Consider the following 19,944-nt stretch of genomic DNA (forward strand, 5'->3'; position numbering starts at 1 on the left):
CTGTTGTCCGTTTCAACGTAAACACGGCCTAAATTTGGACAAAAAATAGGTCGAAAGGGGACAGAAAACGGACATTAATCATTTACTCCCGCACGTTGAACCGTGTTTTGTACTCATATGTTTACCTCAAATGGACGCGAGCGGATCATTTGGGGTCATGCGAGTTGGAGTTGGCCTTACTGGGTGAAAGCGTGGTATTAATGGAGGTAGCAGTACTTTTGTTAGGTGAAAGCGTGATGCCCTGCACTTTCATGTTACCAAAGTAGCAAGGCGACTGAACTTTTCTTTGCTAGGTCTCGTCTTCCAGACCGCGCAGAACGTTGAGCCCTTGATTTACTCGCAATTGGCAGCCTAACTGAAGCAGAAATCCGCCAGAGATTTCAGGGGAAGAGCAGAGCAGCCCGCCAGCTTCTTTTCACAAAGTATCCTCGTAATGATGCGAGCAGACTACAGGCTCCATCTACTGCAAACATCCAAACCGGGCATGTGACCGGCCTCGACTATGAAAGCTGCTTTACATCACTGCCGCTTACGTCCTCGGCATAATAATAAAATAAGAGCACCTCACTCAACAAGCGCAAAGAAATTTAAAAAAAATGAGGTACCTCACTTGTTTACCTGTGCACTCGATTGATGATTGCTCAGACAATCTCTAGATGCTGTTTCCAACATGAGACAAAAGCCAACGACAGAATTTCACCTTTTGGTGCTCTCCTTTCAACTGACGAACTAATAATTCGTAGGAGTGCAGTGCCAACAAGTTAAAGCAACGAAGGCAACCCTCAGGGCTCTAGACTAATGCAAATCTACCCCACATTGGGTTACTCCAAAGAATAAAATCTCGACACATTAGAATAAAGTGAACATTCTGTCTTCGCTTCAAGAATTATATATTATGATTTGTGTTTGCTTCCTAGCCTAGCAATGTACAAGGGAACACTACAAGTCTACAACCCCACCAAGAAGGCCTAGAGATGGTTAAGACCTAAGAGGGGTCATCTATTGTAGATGATGAGGATCGGTGTATTGTTAGCCCCAGAATTAGCCTACATCAAAATAGCCTGAACATGTCTCTACAAAGGTCGACATGAGGGCCATGGAATGAACAACACTGCAACGGGGGTGCTTGACGACGGAAAATCACACCACCAGACTGCACGCAAAGAATGATCATGCTATACAATGATGCCAAAATGAATCAGGATCAGTCAAACCAGCCATGGCAGATGCTATCTAGCCTGGATGGATTTAGGGTGTTCTGGTTTATTTGGATGGCACATGCAGTCAGGGCATGGAAACGTGTATACAGATTCATTTGCTCTTTTCAACTGAATACCCTTGGCATCGCTGTGCGACCTCATATTAAGCAGCTGACGTTTTAATGACTTCCATCTGCATAAAAGGGGGGTGCAGTTTTTTTTAACAAAATAATATTTATGATTCCAAAACTGAAAAAGATGGTGAAAAGTAATGTTTTACTGGCCATGAACCACAATAACATACCCGATACGTGGACTGTCAAAGAGTACGGCCAATCTTCTTTTATCAGGCTTAATTGTCTTCGAATGCCCACCATACAAGTATCTTCTATGACCAAGAAGGAAATGAGGAAAATTTCCACCTTGAGTAGTCACGAAAACCTCACTATGGACACAAACGCTGTAGTCAATAGCTGCCATCCTCGAGGAGAAATTCTGGAAAACATTGCGCTATGTTAGAGCAGCATACTTCAAAGTTCAGTAAATAAGACTTTAGAACTCCAATTCCTACAAACCTTGAACGGAGCAAGTTCTTCATCTGATGCCAATGTTTCTTTTGTCTGTAAGAGAGGGAACATTTCAAGGAGAGGAGCCATGTTCTTCTCTGCTTTATATATTCTCCCAGAAGCCAAATAGATTGAAGTCTTATTGCTGAAACCCATTCCACGAAGCATTAATCCAACCTAAACAACACACGGCATGGACATGTAAATGACTGTAACAAAAAGAATCAGCACCAACTGCTGCTGAAATCAGACAAGATTTGCTGGAAATATAGTTTGTATTCATTTCATAATGAAATTTCTGAAGCATCTTCTGAAGCAGTAACACCAACATTACATACTAGCGTACCTCCAAAGGTGTAAGTGGACATTTCCCATTCATCCTTATTGCTCCAGGCCTTATTACACGTCCGGGCCTAGTAAATTTTCCACGCCAACCTCTTTCCCTGGCCTCATCCAATTCCTTTTTTTCCTCATCACCACCATCAAAGACACAGCAAGAGAACGCAACCATATCCTGCATAAACAAAAACAATGGATGACGGTCCTCGTCTGGTAACCATGTTCATGCCCATATTTCACAAATGAAATTCAGACAGAAGAATGAAGAACAGTCTTTTAAAGTAGAAAACCAACCTCTTCAAAACGGAGATGCACTGCTACATATTTCCCGTTGTTTTCCACACTTTTTTCTCTCATTCGAGAAATTAAAGTGTCAGATAAAGCAGTGATTGGTTTAGAAAACTTTAAGGCTTCAAAGTTAGCCAGGCATCTCAGTCGTTGAACAGCAGGCGGAGCATCAACTGAAAGCCGATTTGCAAAAGGTGATATCCTTATGAGCCTATAATTTATTCACAGACAATAGTGTTAAATGGTCATATAACAGTTAAACACAATAACATCAGAAGAACATTTTCTTCGGAGCTGCAATAACCAAATTGGCTTTAACTCACTTTTCTTCAATTAACTTCGGAAGAACAACATCTTTGTAGTACTGAATAGGAGACCAAGCCTTTATCTTGAAATTATGAACATTACTCAAATTGTTACTAAACCGCTCCATTATGAATCCAGGCACCTTGTCAACCACTCGAACATCATTTTTCAAACGTTGGACAAAGTGGTCCTCGTCATAGATATCACTGAATTTGCTGTATCAAAAAATAAATATTAATATCAATCCTTGGCAATTCTAGGCAAAATTAATAGGATTCGTTCATATTGAAGTTGACCTAAGAACCACAGGTTCTGAGAAATCCCCTCATCCAAACACACCCCTGAGATTTACATTTTATGAACAACACATTATTTTTCAGAATCGCCAGAACCTTGAAGTTCTGCATAGCTAACAAAAGACCCATGCATGAAACACATGCCATCACAAATTTATCTTCTTATGGTTCTATTTAAGAATGGGTATGCCAAGAGCACCGCCCTGTCAAGGCGGAAGCTGCGGGTTCGAGCCCCGTCAGTCCCGAACTAGAAAATGGGAAACATGCTATCGTGTACTCCCTCCATTCCTAAATATAAGCCCTTTTAGAGATTCCAATATGGACTACATACAGAGCAAAATGAGTGAATCTACGCTCTAAAATACGTCTATATACATCCATATGTAGTCTGTACTGGAATCTCTAAAAAGGCTTATATTTAGAAACAGAGGGAGTACAATAGTATATTAAGTAGTTCCCTAAACATAAATGACTAAGTGTGTATTTGTGTAGTTATATTGATGTTTGAATCCATTGACCATAGCATGGCACTACAGCAAGCCAAAAAAAAGGATAACAGCTCATAGCTAACAAACTGAGCTCTCTAGTGTGAATCTAGCTCAATAAAATGTTAAGTTAATATACAAGTCATCCTTTGTAAAGTCTTTTATATTGTAGAGAATGGTAGAAGTTAAGTACAGTGCAACTGTCATTGTTCAGAAAACGATATCAATAACCATGAATTCATTTTTTGTCAACCCTAACCAAAAGACATGATGCGAAAAGACTATATACAGATAGTGGTACGGCGTATGAAAACCCAGTAGCACCATCATTAAGGATTACAATCAACATCATGCATATCAAAAAGAAAGAGACCTAGGATCCTTCCAAATGCTGTGGTAGTGAAAATTTGGGATTACAAGAGTTGCGTTCAGAAAACCAGCAACTGCGACTGCATTGCATATCTGCAGAATGATAGAAAATATCAGTGAGCAACACTTTGTACATTGGAAACTTTACGATACAAATTTATTTTGGTAATTGTCACAAAGAGCAACTGATGGAAGGTACCTACCGATGTCCTTTGCTGATTCAAACCACCATTTGCCTCCACATACATGTAGCCGTTTGGTTCGGGCAAACCTACCGAAGTACAGAAGTAACCAATTATTGATTTGAACTTCCTTCAATATGAAATGCTTTGCGCGAAATGGCATCTGCCATAAACTAAAGTAGCAAAATAGAGCAAAGCATACACTGTGGCCAAATATGTCAAATACATTAAGTATATCGTTTTGCAACTATAACTTTTGAAGGACTCATATCAGGGCAATCAAACATAGAAAATGTGCCTACGACAAATCAGAGAATGCTCAATTGTAAATGTGCAGAAAAACAAAGAAAAGTTTCTTTGAACTTGATCAAGTCATATATCATTAGAGTGATACCAGTACATGAAATTAGAAATGCAGAGAAATATTCAGAAGTTTTGAATTGACATACCATAGGTATTATTGCTTATGCAAGGTTGCCAAACACCACCTTTGTAAGCATGCCGCCATACAGTTGCTAGCTACAAAAATGTAGCAATATGAGAATACTAGTAACACATGCATATGAACTAAATAAGAGACACAAATAGGTAAAAAAATGCGGCAAAAAAACGTATCTCAGACACTATAGAATGATGTACTAATTCTCTTATAGCATACAACATGAACATGAGCTACTACTGAAAAACAAGTCCTTCGGAGTTGAGAGGCTATCAGGTATACACAAGTTTCATACACTTGAATCATAAATTAACCTGTCAATCTGTCATCATCGCTACTAATATGAAAAGCCATGTTCACCAGATGCTCCTAACCATGTCTATTGTGTACACACATTCATAAGATTCAACTGTTAAAAGCAATTGTTTTAGACCAGCAGAATTGCAGACTGTTGGATGGATAGTTTGCATTGGGTTTTCCATAATTCCGTTCAATTAACAAATACTATGTGATACCGCAATATTTACAACATTTCTGCAAACATTTCTGCACATGCTATTGCTTGAAGCAGGTAATCTGACAAATTCTCAAACCGCAATTATCTGATTCTGACCAAGATATGTGTCTTCTCCCAGTTGATTAAAAATACTAGGAACCCAACAAATCTGAAGTATGTTTCAACTTGGTGAAACACCATTAGTTTGCCCTGTTATCCACCCTCACATACATTTCCACAACTGTATTGTAGTAATTCTGCAGCAATCGGGGGTAAAACTAACCCATATCTGTCCTAACCAGCACGCACCACATAAAGCAAACGAGTATACGGCCACAAGCAGAAAACGACATAGTTCAGTCTCTGAAGACACGCTGAAAGTCAGCTCACGCACAATGATCCAACCAGCCACCGCCGCACCCACTACAATCCGAGCATCGAGAGAACTCGCTCCACCCCCGAATCGAGTAAACACTTCGATCGCAAACACAGACTTCCAGAGACGAGCAGGGGGGAGGGGCAGCGCGGCACTCACCGCGTCCGTGGCGTTGTCGGCGTCCATTTCGGGGCGCAGGCGGGCGTACAGCTGCGGGCTGTGGTAGAGCGAACCGGGCGCGGGGCGGGAGATGATGCGGGGCACGCCGTCGAGGGAGATGGAGCCCATGTAGAGCAGCATCGCCGCGACGTAGAGCAGCGGTGCGAAGAGGAAGACGGCCTGCCGCCGCAGCAGCGCGGCCAGCACCGCCCGCGCGGCCCGCCGCGCCGCGCCTCCCCCTCCCGCCGCCTTCCCCGCGCCCGCGCCGCCCTTGGCTGACGCCCTCCTCCCCCACGCCCGCCGCGGCGACGACGGCGGGGACGCCGCCGCCCCCGCCCCGCCGCCCACGCCGAAGCTCCCCAGGCGGCTGTACGCGTGGTGCTGCATCGAAGCCGCCTCCGGAACCCCCCGGCAGGCACGGCTCGGAGCTGGCCGGGGCCAGGAGAGCTCTGCCGGCCCGCCGGTGTCAGTCGGGCCGGGACTCGCGCCGCGCGGCCGATCGGGTCTGAGCTGAGCGGCGGGCGGCGGCGAGGGAGGGGAGAGGGGGAACGGAAGGAGGCGGAGGCGCTGCTGTGGTGCGACTGTTCAAAGAGGGGGAGGGGAGGGGAGGGGGAGGCGCACGGCGTGGGGGTGGGCGGTGGGCGGTGGACCTCCTTCCTTCCTTCCTTCCTTCTCCCCCTGCTGCTCGGGCGCGTTGGAATTCAAGAGAGGTTTTGGACGCTGGGGCCCGTCTCCGTCCCCGTCTCCGTCCGTGGGAAGGGAGGCGGGCTCGGCCGTCGCTGACTCGGTATTTTCTGGCGTCTGGTTGCGGGGGCGGCCGGTGGGCGTGGGGCAGCAGTACGGGATAGAATGACGTGGAAGTGGAAGGTCTCTGAGGTTTGGACTACGGACCGGTGGACTGCTCTGCGTGTGAGCGAGCGTGCGGGGCGGTCGACACTCGACAGGCGGGTGTGCGGGAGAGATACGTTGCGATCTTGCACTTCGCTTGCTCGCCTACGACCGTGGTGGGAAAACGGTCCCACCGCCACCGGGCTGAGTGTGCCGTGGTTGGTGACATGAGCGTAGGTATTGGACTTGTGACGATATTATTCGTCGGACAAAATTGGCGATCGGGACGAGTCGCTCGTCATGCCCAACACGTGTGCCCGCGACGTCAACTGCTATCCGGAAATATGCTGAAAATAAGTACTACAGTACTAGTACTAGACCCAATCGGATCCTTCGATCAGCCAGTGGCAAGGGCAATAATAACACGCTTCCCTTTATTCCGGATCCTTCCATAAGATTTTGCGCTCTCGGATTGATCGCTTTCCCTTGGTTCCAAGGCTCGTAGCTGCGAAAAGGGTGTGCTGGCTGAATAACGTCAAATCCCCTCCGGAAAGGAAAGATGCTAAGCTGCAAAGGGGAGGCCAGGTACAAACGTTTCCTTCTTCTCCTTGCAAGCTGTCGCGTGCATAGTTGATGACGATATTCCTTTCCAGATTTTTCCTCGTTCGATCGTGGTGGCATTTATGTATGCGTACGAAAGAATTCGACTAGTAGTGCCGAAATTCGTATTCACTGAGCAAGTAGTATATGGTGGACCATGCAAAAAAAAAAGTAGTATATGGTTGTACACGCCCAGTTTTCTTTGGGAAGGAGGGAGTAGATTTCAAGGTCAGGAACGGGTAACCTCTTTTGGCGAGACAAGTAACGAGTGCCTTTTCTGTGCATTCTATTCAGCAAGCCCGTCTAGCTCAGTTGGTAGAGCGCAAGGCTCTTAACCTTGTGGTCGTGGGTTCGAGCCCCACGGTGGGCGACCATTTTTTTTCCTCCGGGCTTTTTTGTTCGAACTGGAAATGGTGAGTGAGTATGAACTTTAGGCTCCGCAGCACTGGAAATGGCAACCATAGGGCACCTGCTAGAGACGCAGCTCGAAACGAATCCCAAAGCTTCTTCCTCATCATAATCACAACAGATCAGGAGGAACAATCTCATTTCTGGCCTTGAATCCTACGTCCAACTGCTGCCCTATTCGACCGTCTGCTCTGCTGACCGTGTGCAACGCGGCATCGATGACCCGCCAACAACTCAAACCTCCACTCCAGAAAGGGTAGCAAAAAAGCCGATCAGGTGAAGCAAAACAAAAACACGATGTCCGCGACCACGGCCGAGGCCGTGCGCCGGCTCTGCGCCGCCGGCGAGCTGCGGTCAGCGCTAGCGCATCTCGCCCGCGGCGCGAAGGCGGGCGACGGGGCGCTGGACGTGGCCGCCTGCACGGCGCTCGTCCACGCCTGCTGCAGGACCGGCGACCTGGCGGAGGCGCGGAGGGTGTTCGGCGCAATGCCGCGCCTGGGGCTGGCCCCGAACGAGGTCACCTTCACCGCCCTCATCCACGGCCACTTCGTCCGCGGGCGCAGGGACGAGGGCTTCGCCCTGTTCGACGAGATGAGGAGGGGCGGGGTCGAGCCGAACATCTACACCTACAACGTGCTGATCGGGGAGTGGTGCAGGACGGGGGAGTTCGAGGGCGCCCGCCGCCTGTTCGACGAAATGCCCGCGAAGGGCGTCGCGCGGAACGCCGTCAGCTACAACACGCTGATCGCGGGGCTGTGCAGGCACGGCAGGATGAAGGACGCCGCCCGGCTGCTGGAGACGATGCGGAAGGAGGGCATCCGCCCGAGCATCGTGACGTTCAACCTCCTCGTCGACGGGTACGGCAAGGCTGGGCAGATGTCCAACGCCTTGCATTTCTCCAACCAAATAAGGGCCGCCGGGCACCAGCCCAACGCTCTGACGCACAATGCGCTCATTGCGGGGTTCTGCCGTGCTAGAGATATTGCCCGTGCAAACAGGGCGTTCTCTGACATGAAGGAGCGAGGACTGACACCCACAAATGGGACCTACACCATACTGATTGATGCATTGGCCCGGGGCGGTGACATGGACAAAGCTTTTGAGATGTTTGCGGACATGGGGAAGGCTGGTTTGGAGGTGGATGTGCGCACTTACGGTGTTTTGGTGCATGCTCTCTGCATGGAAGGGAACATGAAAGACGCCAGGAAGCTGTTCCAGTCGATGGAGGAGAAAGGCGTTAAGGCGAATGGTGTGATCTATGACATGATGATTTTTGGCTATGGACGAGAAGGGAACTCCTACAAGGCTATGAAATTAATCACGGAGATGAGGAAGAATGGCTTGGTTCCAAATTTCGCTAGCTATGGCCTGACGATCCGTAGTCTTTGTAATGATGGTAAATGTCCGGAAGCTGAAGCTCTTATCAAGGACATGGTGCAGGCTGGTCTACAACCAAACGAATCGGTCTCCCAAGCACTACTGCATGCCAAGGCAAGACAGGGAAGCTCGACCAGTAACTTTTTTACCTAGGTAGTTAAGTATGTGTTTTATGTTTCTGTGCAAATTCATATGTTGTATGTTTGTCTTGAGAAAGTGGGAAGAGGAAGCACACCCTCTGGTGGAAATCTGATGAAATTTCTTTAGTAAACTGAAACACTGCTCAGTGATTTACTGGACATTGCCAAAACTTAACCAAGGGCGATATGATAGTGATAAGCAAATTCAAAGCAACAAAAAGTAGATGTATGTGCAGAGCACTCTCACTCTATCAGCGAGGTAAAGGTCAGTGCATCCATACTTGTATAATTTATGTTGGTTGTGTAAACACATTTGTGTTGTATAGCAGCGACCAAGTTATATGCAAGTTGGATAATTCGGGTTCTTCTTTTCCAGATGCTAACAGTAAACATGCTATATGAATGCTTTCTTTCTGTTTTTCGTTTTGGAGGCAGATAGACATGCTATTTTGAAGACAAATATTTACCAACTGATTGCGGTCTTCTTTAGACAACATGGAAAATAGCTTTACAATAACGTAGTTTTCCTTATCCCTGTGATGCTGATTTGACACAGCTGAGGCATTCATCCTCTGTAGAGAACTGGTAACTGGCGCCTCACATCCTTGATGTAGTCAAATGTTACTGCAGGTATGTGCATCGTGGGATGTCTGGTTTCCCTGGTATTTTTTGTTGCAAACATGCTAGAGTTTGGAGGCAATGCTTGAAAAAACGAGGGATTGCTTACTTATCAGCTTCGAACAATCTAAGAATTGGGGTAAGAAAAATACCAACCCATCCAGGATTCACTCTGCAGGCTGCCAATTATTACATGAGCGCTCCTGATGAAACACCAGTTCATCAAAGGGCACCCTTTGGGCGTCCCTGTGACCGCCGCGGGGGGCTTTGGCATCAACTGATGCCTGGTTGTGTTTCTAAGTTGGTGTTGGCGCAGTCACGACCATCGATACTCCTCGTTGGAGCTAGGTGCAGTTGCAGGATCTGCGAGCCGCTGGAGGTGGTGGCAGTGATATCGTCGAAGACGAGGGGAGGCGAGATGACCGTCGAGGAGCAGCGATGATAGGTTGGCGACCGAGGCACCTAGTATCGGACATGAAAACTATGATCCTCGGTCCAGCCTTGATGGTTAGCCAGCGATACGATCAGTGAGCCGGCGGAGTTGGTGTCGATTTCGCTGGAGACAATGGTTAGTGTTAGGGTGAAGAGTGTGGATCAACCACGGCGAGGTTAACTATGCACTTCTTTAAAGAAATACATGAACTTTATTCAAACACGACAATCTAACAATGCTTTGGATCGAAGATTTAAAAACTACAAAGTACTCCTAACTCTTAAAACCAAGAATTTCAGTGAAATCTCTTATATACATCCTCTTTGTGATCATATTTTTTTTGAAAGAGGAATTTCTACGAAGGAGGCACTACAGCTAGAAAAACCGACGATCTGACTTCGCCAACGCTACGCTCCCGACTCCCTTACCTCTCCTGACTCCGCCTCGCGCCGCCTCCCCGGGCAGCGGCCGGGGCGGCTCCCCCGCGTCCTCTCCTTGCCCCCACCCCTTTATCATCCATCCCCCGTCGCCACCGTACGACGCCCCCGAATCTGGCCGGGTGGTCTCGGCGGCAGCGGGCCTTCCTTTCCCCTGCGCGCGGCGCCCCTCTCGGGGCAGGGCTCGGCGGCGGGAGCAGCTCGCCTGGCGGCAGTCCAGCGTCCTGGCGCCGGGGCCGGCGGCTGGCATGGTGGTGACGCAGCCTTTTGGCGGCGGGGCGGCCTGGTGGCGCTGGGTGGCCAGCGGCGCAACCTCGGCCCAGATCTGGGCCCTTAGGGCCCCATCTGGGTCCTAGCGGGCCGGCGACGGCGTGGCTTCGCTGCCTCCGGCATGATGAAGTGGAGGAGTGGCTCGGACAGGAAGCAGCGACGCCGATGGCATGCCTTCTGCAGCGTGACAGTGGAGCTTTACGGGCATTTGAGGGCCTAGCCGGGCCTATGGGTCCATGGGCCTGGTATTGCTCCTACTGTTGCGTCCGGTCGGATCCCGTTGGTGACGGTGGAGGTTGGGCCCTCCCGTGTGCTGACGGTGCCGCTGCTTCGAGTCCCGGCTTCTCTTCTTCGCTGTGCAGATCCCACTTTGCGGTGTCGTGGTGAGACAGCGTGGGAGACTCAAGACATTATTGACACATGGTGATGGATGGTATGGTGGCGTGCTCCGGAGCGCCCGGGGTGATGGTTGGGGTCAGGAGAAATCCCTCGACTCCGACGCGGTGGCGCCTGAGGGTGCCGCCGGACCTTCCTGGAGGGCGTTGGGTGTCATCCTTCCTTTCTCCTTGCCGTGTACCTGGGGAAACCCTTGCAGCAGCGTCGTCATTGCCGCGTTCTTTCTTGGAGGTGGTGTGTGGTACCGGCGCTTCGGAGTCGGAGCTTGGTGATTCTTCATTTTTTTTTGCCGTTGTCGGTATTTGTTTCTTTTATATTTTCTTTTTCGTTTCTTCTGGGCATGCCTGTACTGCTTCCGCCCCAGCACCTATCGTGGGTTGTATCGATGATGGTTCCTTTGTAATACAAAGCAGGGGGGGGGGGGGGCTATTTCGAGACACTAACTTGATAAATGATCCCGTAGAAGTGCATATGACTGAACCACAAGATCTTCATCGTAGCGCCGAGGAAAATTGTCAGCTCCACAAAAATCAAACCAACGAAAGCACCATGACACACTGACAAAAAACCAACAAATCCGGAAGATCGGTTGTGAGCCTGCGAGGACACAAACTCAAGCTCAATAACAGACGAGCCGAATCTATAGAGAAACCATAGATCTGACTTCGTTCGGTAAAGCATCAATGCAAAATTAGGACCTTAGACAAGGACAGAACCTCTCGTTCCTCCCATAACCCTTGATGATTAGGGTAAACACTTCAGTCCAGACTTCGTCCACGGGCTTGTAGATTTGCCTCCCCTCAGCCTTCCGCGCGCTCCGGCGGCCGGTGGTAGGGAGGAGAATTTAGTAGTTTAGGTTATTTTTTTTAGTCCTCGCACGTGTAGCGCTCGAGCGAATGGCGACACTTCTTCAAGTTTGTCTTCCGGGCTCTGATCTTCCTCGAGTTCGTTCATCTGGACATAGTCGATGGGGCTCTGGCATGAATTCCTACCGTGTCCAGGGCAGTGAGGTTAGGGTTTTTCGTCGTGTGGCGAGATTTGGTGTCAAGTGTTTTAGATCTATTTAAGGGTTCGACGGCGACGGTTGTGGCTCAAGGGCGTTGGTCGTTAGGAGCACGTGCACGAAGACTTCCTGACTATCATCGACAAGGTCAAGCCTGCTCCGGTAGGAAAGCGGCGACAGCGGTGCGTTTTGGCGGCGGTAGTAATTTCGGTGGTCTTGAAATCTCAATGTAATTTGGTGAATTGTACTTCGTTGAACTTTAATAATAAATCATTTTCGTAAAAAAAGATCTTAGACATGAATTCATCAAGTTTCTTTTAATAAAAACACCTGAAGGGAATCTTAGATCCGATTAGTATCGAGGAAAACAAAGGTCAATACAATAGATAGACAACTCAAGGTAGAACGACCAGTGAAAAATAAAATTACATTAAAGAGTATACTAGTCTTCTTTTTCCTTCAATTGTATGTCGCCTGCCGGAGATGGAAGAATGTCAAAGATTGAAAATTGCAATGAATCAACAACAAAGAAAAGTGAACCTGTAAACACCCTTGCAATACCGGGCTTTAAAGACCGTAATATCGCTCGCCCTTTAAGACGAGATCTATAAATTGCTAAAGCTACGTTGACTGGAGCATCACCTCATGCGGAACAGACTTGTAATCCATCACCGCCATCATAGAGGGTTGAAGAACCGGGCCAATCCACAAAACAACATGGAGACGTCGAAGTTGCTACACCAATATCCATCCAAAAGCTCTCATGGAAAGGCACACGAACTGTCAAGATATGGAGGGAACCAATAGATCCAGGGACACAAATTTTCACAAGTCATTTGCCGTGTCGGATCGAACGTTGTCAAGGTAGTGAGAGACCAGAGAGACCTTATTCTAACACTCCATCGTCGCAACTACCTCGTCAATGTCGCCGGAGAAGCAAAAACCTAAGTAAAATATAACGAGACAGACGGGTCCCCACACCTTTTGCCGCCAACGAGGCCACCAGGCGGGGAAGAGAAAGGGGACCGAGGCGATGGTGGAAATTGTGGCGGCGGCCGCCGCCACTAGGGTTGGGAGGCGACATTGGCTAGGTGAATTCATCAGTTGTTACACGTGCTATACGGTGCACAATACCAATCTCGTGCATATTATTTGCCAAAAATATCGGTGATAGTTGGCTTGTGCGGTTGCTGTTTTTCTTTTTTTGGAACAGCAGTTGTTGTGTTCACCATGCCAGGATCCAGAACGGACGGCTGAGATGGTTGTTGTGCCTCGACGGCTAGTCAACCCACTCGCACGGTGTCGCGCTCGCACTAACCAGGGAGCCGTTAGGGCCTCGAACCAGCAACGGTAACTGGCGACGTTGGCGGCCAGCCAGCCGCTTCCTTCCTCTCGAATCCCAACCACGGCGGCACGGCACCGTCAACCCGCCGTCACATATCCCTCGCGCTGGCGTCCGCTGCAAGCTTCCTTCGGTCTCCTATACCCGTGTTGCGTTTCTTTTCTTCTTCTTCTTACCTCACCCCTGGCTTCTGTGGGTTTTTGGTTTCGGCACCTAAATGAATGTTCTTCGCAAGAAAGAAAGAGAAGGCCTATCTCCAACACCGACCTTAAAAAAAGACCATCCGGGTACGTCTGGACCATGCTGTCTGGACCGTGATGTCTGTATATGTTGTGTCATCCAACATGGATCTGTATCGGTCCGTCAAGCGGTTCGGATACACTTTTTCCGCAAAACCGAGACAAAGTTGGCGGGACTTTGCCGGAGTCCGGACAGCATCCATGTAGGTCTCCAACACCCCGAGCCCCCCCCCTTGCTTTGCATCCGCACCCTCCTCCTCCAACACCACCATTGTACCTCTCCGACCGGCACACAGGCATTGCCGGACCTCCAAAGCTAGCACAGACGCACCTGCTCACCTTTCACGACGACGGCGTCCAGTCAGGACCCGTCGGGAGGTAGGTGCACTCCCCCCCCCTTCGACGTCGTCCATGGCAGTCACCACGCCTCGATAGGTGTTTGGTAAAATGGCATTGAGCTTATTTTCAAATGACATGTCGTTTTTTAGAGTACGAATGATGGTGGGTATTCGACCATGGAGGATGAGCTGTTGCAATGCGTGGTTGGCCGTATCCGCGGATTTTGCAGGCAGGAGCAGAGAAGGTCCCTTCTGGCAACGCCTGCATGATTCTTTCACGTGCGAAACACATGTTGCGCCCTATGACATGCACATCATGAAGGAAATATGCCCTAGAGGCAATAATAATGTTATTATTTTATTTCCTTATATCATGATAAATGTTTATTATTCATGCTAGAATTATCCGGAAACATAATACTTGTGTGAATACATAGACAAACTAAACGTCACTAGTATGCCTCTACTTGACTAGCTCGTTAATCAAAGATGGTTATGTTTCCTAACCATAGACATGTGTTGTCATTTGATTAACGGGATCACATTATTAGGAGAATAATGTGATTGACATGACCCATTCCATTAGCTTAGCACCCGATCGTTTAGTATGTTGCTATTGCTTTCTTCATGACTTATACATGTTCCTATAACTATGAGATTATGCAACTCCCGTTTACCGGAGGAACACTTTGTGTGCTACCAAACGTCACAACGTAACTGGGTGATTATAAAGGAGCTCTACAGGTGTCTCCAAAGGTAAATGTTGGGTTGGCGTATTTCGAGATTAGGATTTGTCACTCCGATTGCCGGAGAGGTATCTCTGGGCCCTCTCGGTAATGCACATCACATAAGCCTTGCAAGCATTGCAACTAATGAGTTAGTTGCGAGATGATGTATTACAAAACGAGTAAAGAGACTTGCCGATAACGAGATTGAACTAGGTATTGAGATACCGACGATCGAATCTCGGGCAAGTAACATACCGATGACAAAGGGAACAACGTATGTTGTTATGCGGTCTGACCGATAAAGATCTTCGTAGAATATGTAGGAGCCAATATGAGCATCCAGGTTCCGCTATTGGTTATTGACCGGAGACATGTCTCGGTCATGTCTACATTGTTCTCGAACCCGTAGGGTCCGCACGCTTAAGGTTTCGATGACAGTTATATTATGAGTTTATGATTTTTGATGTACCGAAGTTATTTTGGAGTCCCGGATGTGATCACGGACATGACGAGGAGTCTCGAAATGGTCGAGACATAAAGATTGATATATTGGACGGCTATATTCGGACACCGGAAGTGTTCCGGATGATTTCGGAGAAAACCGGAGTGCCGGAGGGTTACCGGAACCCCCCGGGAGAAGTAATGGGCCTCATGGGCCCTAGTGGAGAGAGAGAGAGGGGCGGCCAGGGTGGGCCGCGCGCCCCCTCCCCCTCTGGTCCGAATTGGACTAGGAGAGGGGAGGCGGCGCCCCCCTTTCCTTCTCCCTCTCCCCCTTCCTTTCCCCCTCCTAGTAGGAGTAGGAAAGAGGGGAGTCGTCCTACTCCTACTAGGAGGAGGACTCCTCCTCCTTGGCGCGCCCTAGGGCCGGCCGGCCTCCTCCCCTTGCTCCTTTATATACGGGGGCAGGGGGCACCCCTAGACACACAAGTTGATCCACGTGATCGTTTTCTTAACCGTGTGCGGTGCCCCCTTCCACCATACTCCTTGATAATATTGTAGCGGTGCTTAGGCGAAGACCTGCGACGATAGAACATCAAGATCGTCACCACACCGTCGTGCTGACGGAACTCTTCCCCGACACTTTGCTAGATCGGAGTCCGGGGATCGTCATCGAGCTGAACGTGTGCTAAAACTCGGAGGTGTCGTAGTTTCGGTGCTTGATCGGTCGGGCCGTGAAGACGTACGACTACATCAACCGCGTTGTCATAACGCTTCCGCTGTCGGTCTACGAGGGTACGTAGATCACACTCTCCCCTCTCGTTGCTATGCATCACCATGATCTTGCGTGTGTGTAGCAATTTTTTTGAAATTACTACGTTCCCCAACAGTGGCATCAGAGCCTAGGTTTTATGTGTTGATGTTATATGCACGAGTAGAACACAAGTGAGTTGTGGGCGATATAAGTCATACTGCTTACCAACATGTCATACTTTGGTTCCGCGGTATTGTTGGATGAAGCGGCCCGGACCGACATTACGCGTACGCTTACGCGAGACTGGATCTATCGACGTGCTTTGCACACAGGTGGCTGGCGAGTGTCAGTTTCTCCAACTTTAGTTGAACTGAGTGTGGCTACGCCTGGTCCTTGCGAAGGTTAAAACAGCACCAACTTGACAAACTATCGTTGTGGTTTTGATGCGTAGGTAAGATTGGTTCTTACTTAAGCCCGTAGAAGCCACGTAAAACTTGCAACAACAAAGTAGAAGACGTCTAACTTATTTTTGTAGGGCATGTTGTGATGTGATATGGTCAAGACATGATGCTAAATTTTATTGTATGAGATGATCATGTTTTGTAACCGATTTATCGGCAACTGGCAGGAGCCATATGGTTGTCGCTTTATTGTATGCAATGCAATTGCGCTGTAATGCTTTACTTTATCACTAAGCGGTAGCGATAGTCGTGGAAGCATAAGATTGGCGAGACAACAACGATGCTACGATGATGATCAAGGTGTCGCGCCGGTGACAATTGTGATCATGACAATGCTTCGAAGATGGATATCACAAGCACAAGATGATGATGGCCATATCATATCACTTATATTGATTGCATGTGATGTTTATCTTTTATGCATCTTATCTTGCTTTGTTTGACGGTAGCATTTTAAGATGATCTCTCACTAATTATCAAGAAGTGTTCTCCCTGAGTATGCACCGTTGCGAAAGTTCTTCGTGCTGAGACACCACGTGATGATCGGGTGTGATAGGCTCTACGTTCAAATACAACGGGTGCAAAACAGTTGCACACGCAGAATACTCAGGTTATACTTGACGAGCCAAGCATATACAGATATGGTCTCGGAACATGGAGACCGAAAGGTCGAGCATGAATCATATAGTAGATATGATCAACATAGTGATGTTCACCAATGAAACTGCTCCATCTCACGTGATGATCGGACATGGTTTAGTTGATTTGGATCATGTAATCACTTAGAGGATTAGAGGGATGTCTATCTAAGTGGGAGTTCTTTAGTAATATGATTAATTGAACTTAAATTTATCATGAACTTAGTACCTGATAGTATCTTGCTTGTTTATGTTTGATTGTAGATAGATGGCCCGTGTTGTTGTTCCGTTGAATTTTAATGCGTTCCTTGAGAAAGCAAAGTTGAAAGATGATGATAGCAATTACACGGACTGGGTCCGTAACTTGAGGATTATCCTCATTGCGGCACAGAAGAATTATTTCCTGGAAGCACCGCTGGGTGCCAGGCCTGTTGCTGGAGCAACACCAGATGTTATGAACGTCTGGCGGAGCAAAGCTGATGACTACTCGATAGTTCAGTGTGCCATGCTTTACGGCTTAGAATCGGGACTTCAACGACATTTTGAACGTCATGGAGCATATGAGATGTTCCAGGAGTTGAAGTTAATATTTCAAGCAAATGCCCGGATTGAGAGATATGAAGTCTCCAATAAGTTCTATAGCTGCAAGATGGAGGAGAACAGTTCTGTCAGTGAGCATATACTCAAAATGTCTGGGTATAATAATCACTTGATTCAATTGGGAGTTAATCTTCCAGATGATTGCGTCATTGACAGAATTCTCCAATCACTGCCACCTAGCTACAAGAGCTTCGTGATGAACTATAATATGCAAGGGATGAATAAGACTATTCCCGAGCTCTTCGCAATGCTGAAAGCCGCGGAGGTAGAAATCAAAAAGGAGCATCAAGTGTTGATGGTCAACAAGACCACTAGTTTCAAGAAAAAGGGCAAAGGGAAGAAGAAGGGGAACTTCAAAAAGAACAGCAAGCAAGTTGCTGCTCAAGAGAAAAAACCCAAATCTGGACCTAAGCCTGAAACTGAGTGCTTCTACTGCAAGCAGACTGGTCACTGGAAGCGGAACTGCCCCAAGTATTTGGCGGATAAGAAGGATGGCAAGGTGAACAAAGGTATATGCGATATACATGTTATTGATGCGTACCTTACTAATGCTCGCAGTAGCATCTAGGTATTTGATACTGGTTCTATTGCTAACATTTGCAACTCGAAACAGGGACTACGGATTAAGCAAAGATTGGCTAAGGACGAGGTGACGATGCGCGTGGGAAATGGTTCCAAGGTCGATGTGATCGCGGTCGGCACACTACCTCTACATCTACCTTCGGGATTAGTATTAGACCTAAATAATTGTTATTTGGTGCCAGCGTTGAGCATGAACATTATATCTGGATCTTGTTTAATGCGAGACGGTTATTCATTTAAATCAGAGAATAATGGTTGTTCTATTTATATGAGTAATATCTTTTATGGTCATGCACCCATGAAGAATGGTCTATTCTTATTAAATCTCGATAGTACTGACACACATATTCATAATGTTGAAGCCAAAAGATGCAGAGTTGATAATGATAGTGCAACTTATTTGTGGCACTGCCGTTTAGGTCATATCGGTATAAAGCGCATGAAGAAACTCCATACTGATGGACTTTTGGAACCACTTGATTATGAATCACTTGGTACTTGCGAACCGTGCCTTATGGGTAAGATGACAAAAACACCGTTCTCCGGTACTATGGAGAGAGCAACAGATTTGTTGGAAATCATACATACAGATGTATGTGGTCCGATGAATGTTGAGGCTCGTGGCGGATATCGTTATTTTCTCACTTTCACGGATGACTTAAGCAGATATGGGTATATCTACTTAATGAAACATAAGTCTGAAACATTTGAAAAGTTCAAAGAATTTCGGAGTGAAGTTGAAAATCATCGTAACAAGAAAATAAAATTCCTACGATCTGGTCGTGGGGGAGAATATTTGAGTTACGAGTTTGGTGTACATTTGAAACAATGCGAAATAGTTTCGCAACTCACGCCACCCGGAACACCACAGCGTAATGGTGTGTCCGAACGTCGTAATCGTACTTTACTTGATATGGTGCGATCTATGATGTCTCTCACTGATTTACCGCTATCGTTTTGGGGTTATGCTCTAGAGACAGCCACATTCACGTTAAATAGGGAACCATCAAAATCCATTGAGACGACACCTTATGAACTGTGGTTTGGCAAGAAACCAAAGTTGTCGTTTCTGAAAGTTTGGGGTTGCGATACTTATGTGAAAAAGCTTCAACCTGATAAGCTCGAACCCAAATCGGAGAAATGTGTCTTCATAGGATATTCAAAGGAAACTATTGGATACACCTTCTATCACAGATCCGAAGGCAAGACTTTTGTTGCTAAATTCGGAAACTTTCTAGAGAAGGAGTTTCTCTCGAAAGAAGTGAGTGAGAGGAAAGTAGAACTTGATGAGGTAACTGTACCTGCTCCCTTATTGGAAAGTAGTACATCACAGAAACCGGTTTCTGTGACACCTACACCAATTAGTGAGGAAGCTAATGATAATGATCATGAAACTTCAGAACAAGATACTACCGAACCTCGTAGATCAACCAGAGTAAGATCCGCACCAGAGTGGTACGGTAATCCTGTTCTGGAAGTCATGCTACTAGATCATGATGAACCTACGAACTATGAAGAAGCGATGGTGAGCCCAGATTCCGCAAAATGGCTTGAAGCCATGAAATCTGAGATGAGATCCATGTATGAGAACAAAGTGTGGACTTTGGTTGACTTGCCCAAAGATCGGCAAGCAATTGAGAATAAATGGATCTTCAAGAAGAAGACTGACGCTGACGGTAATATTACTGTCTACAAAGCTCGACTTGTCGCAAAAGGTTTTCGACAAGTTCAAGGGATTGACTACGATGAGACCTTCTCACTCGTAGCGATGCTTAAGTATGTCCGAATCATGTTAGCAATTGCCGCATTTTATA

General features: G+C 47.4%; 2 protein-coding genes and 1 non-coding gene across 4 annotated transcripts; 2 read left to right on the top strand and 1 right to left on the bottom strand.

The window, feature by feature from the left end:
* Positions 1–855: 855 nt before the first annotated feature.
* Positions 856–6,142, bottom strand: LOC147980663 (protein ESMERALDA 1-like). Of its 2 annotated transcripts, none has more exons than XM_087513447.1 (10): positions 5,501–6,142; positions 4,480–4,549; positions 4,052–4,119; positions 3,853–3,941; positions 2,716–2,913; positions 2,399–2,603; positions 2,112–2,279; positions 1,775–1,942; positions 1,504–1,694; positions 856–1,392 (listed from the first exon to the last, which is right to left on the bottom strand). In XM_087513447.1, exons 1-10 carry the CDS (start codon positions 5,885–5,887, stop codon positions 1,230–1,232), a joined length of 1,707 nt encoding a protein of 568 aa, XP_087369573.1. In that variant the 5' UTR covers positions 5,888–6,142; the 3' UTR covers positions 856–1,229. The 2 variants fall into 2 exon arrangements, with proteins under 2 accessions (XP_087369573.1, XP_087369574.1); XM_087513448.1 differs by having other exon boundaries at positions 4,480–4,545; positions 5,501–5,959.
* A 1,079-nt stretch (positions 6,143–7,221) lies between these two features.
* Positions 7,222–9,228, top strand: LOC147980664 (uncharacterized). The gene has a single exon (XM_087513449.1). The coding sequence runs from the start codon at positions 7,634–7,636 to the stop codon at positions 8,864–8,866; it is 1,233 nt and encodes a 410-aa protein (XP_087369575.1). The 5' UTR covers positions 7,222–7,633; the 3' UTR covers positions 8,867–9,228.
* Positions 7,226–7,298, top strand: TRNAK-CUU (transfer RNA lysine (anticodon CUU)). Its single transcript has one exon. It is a non-coding gene; the product is annotated as a tRNA-Lys (tRNA).
* Positions 9,229–19,944: the final 10,716 nt, after the last annotated feature.

The sequence above is a fragment of the Triticum urartu genome, chromosome 3A, assembly GCF_056163025.1.
Source record: "Triticum urartu cultivar PI428250 chromosome 3A, HENAU_Tu73, whole genome shotgun sequence".
Lineage (NCBI taxonomy): Eukaryota > Viridiplantae > Streptophyta > Magnoliopsida > Poales > Poaceae > Triticum > Triticum urartu.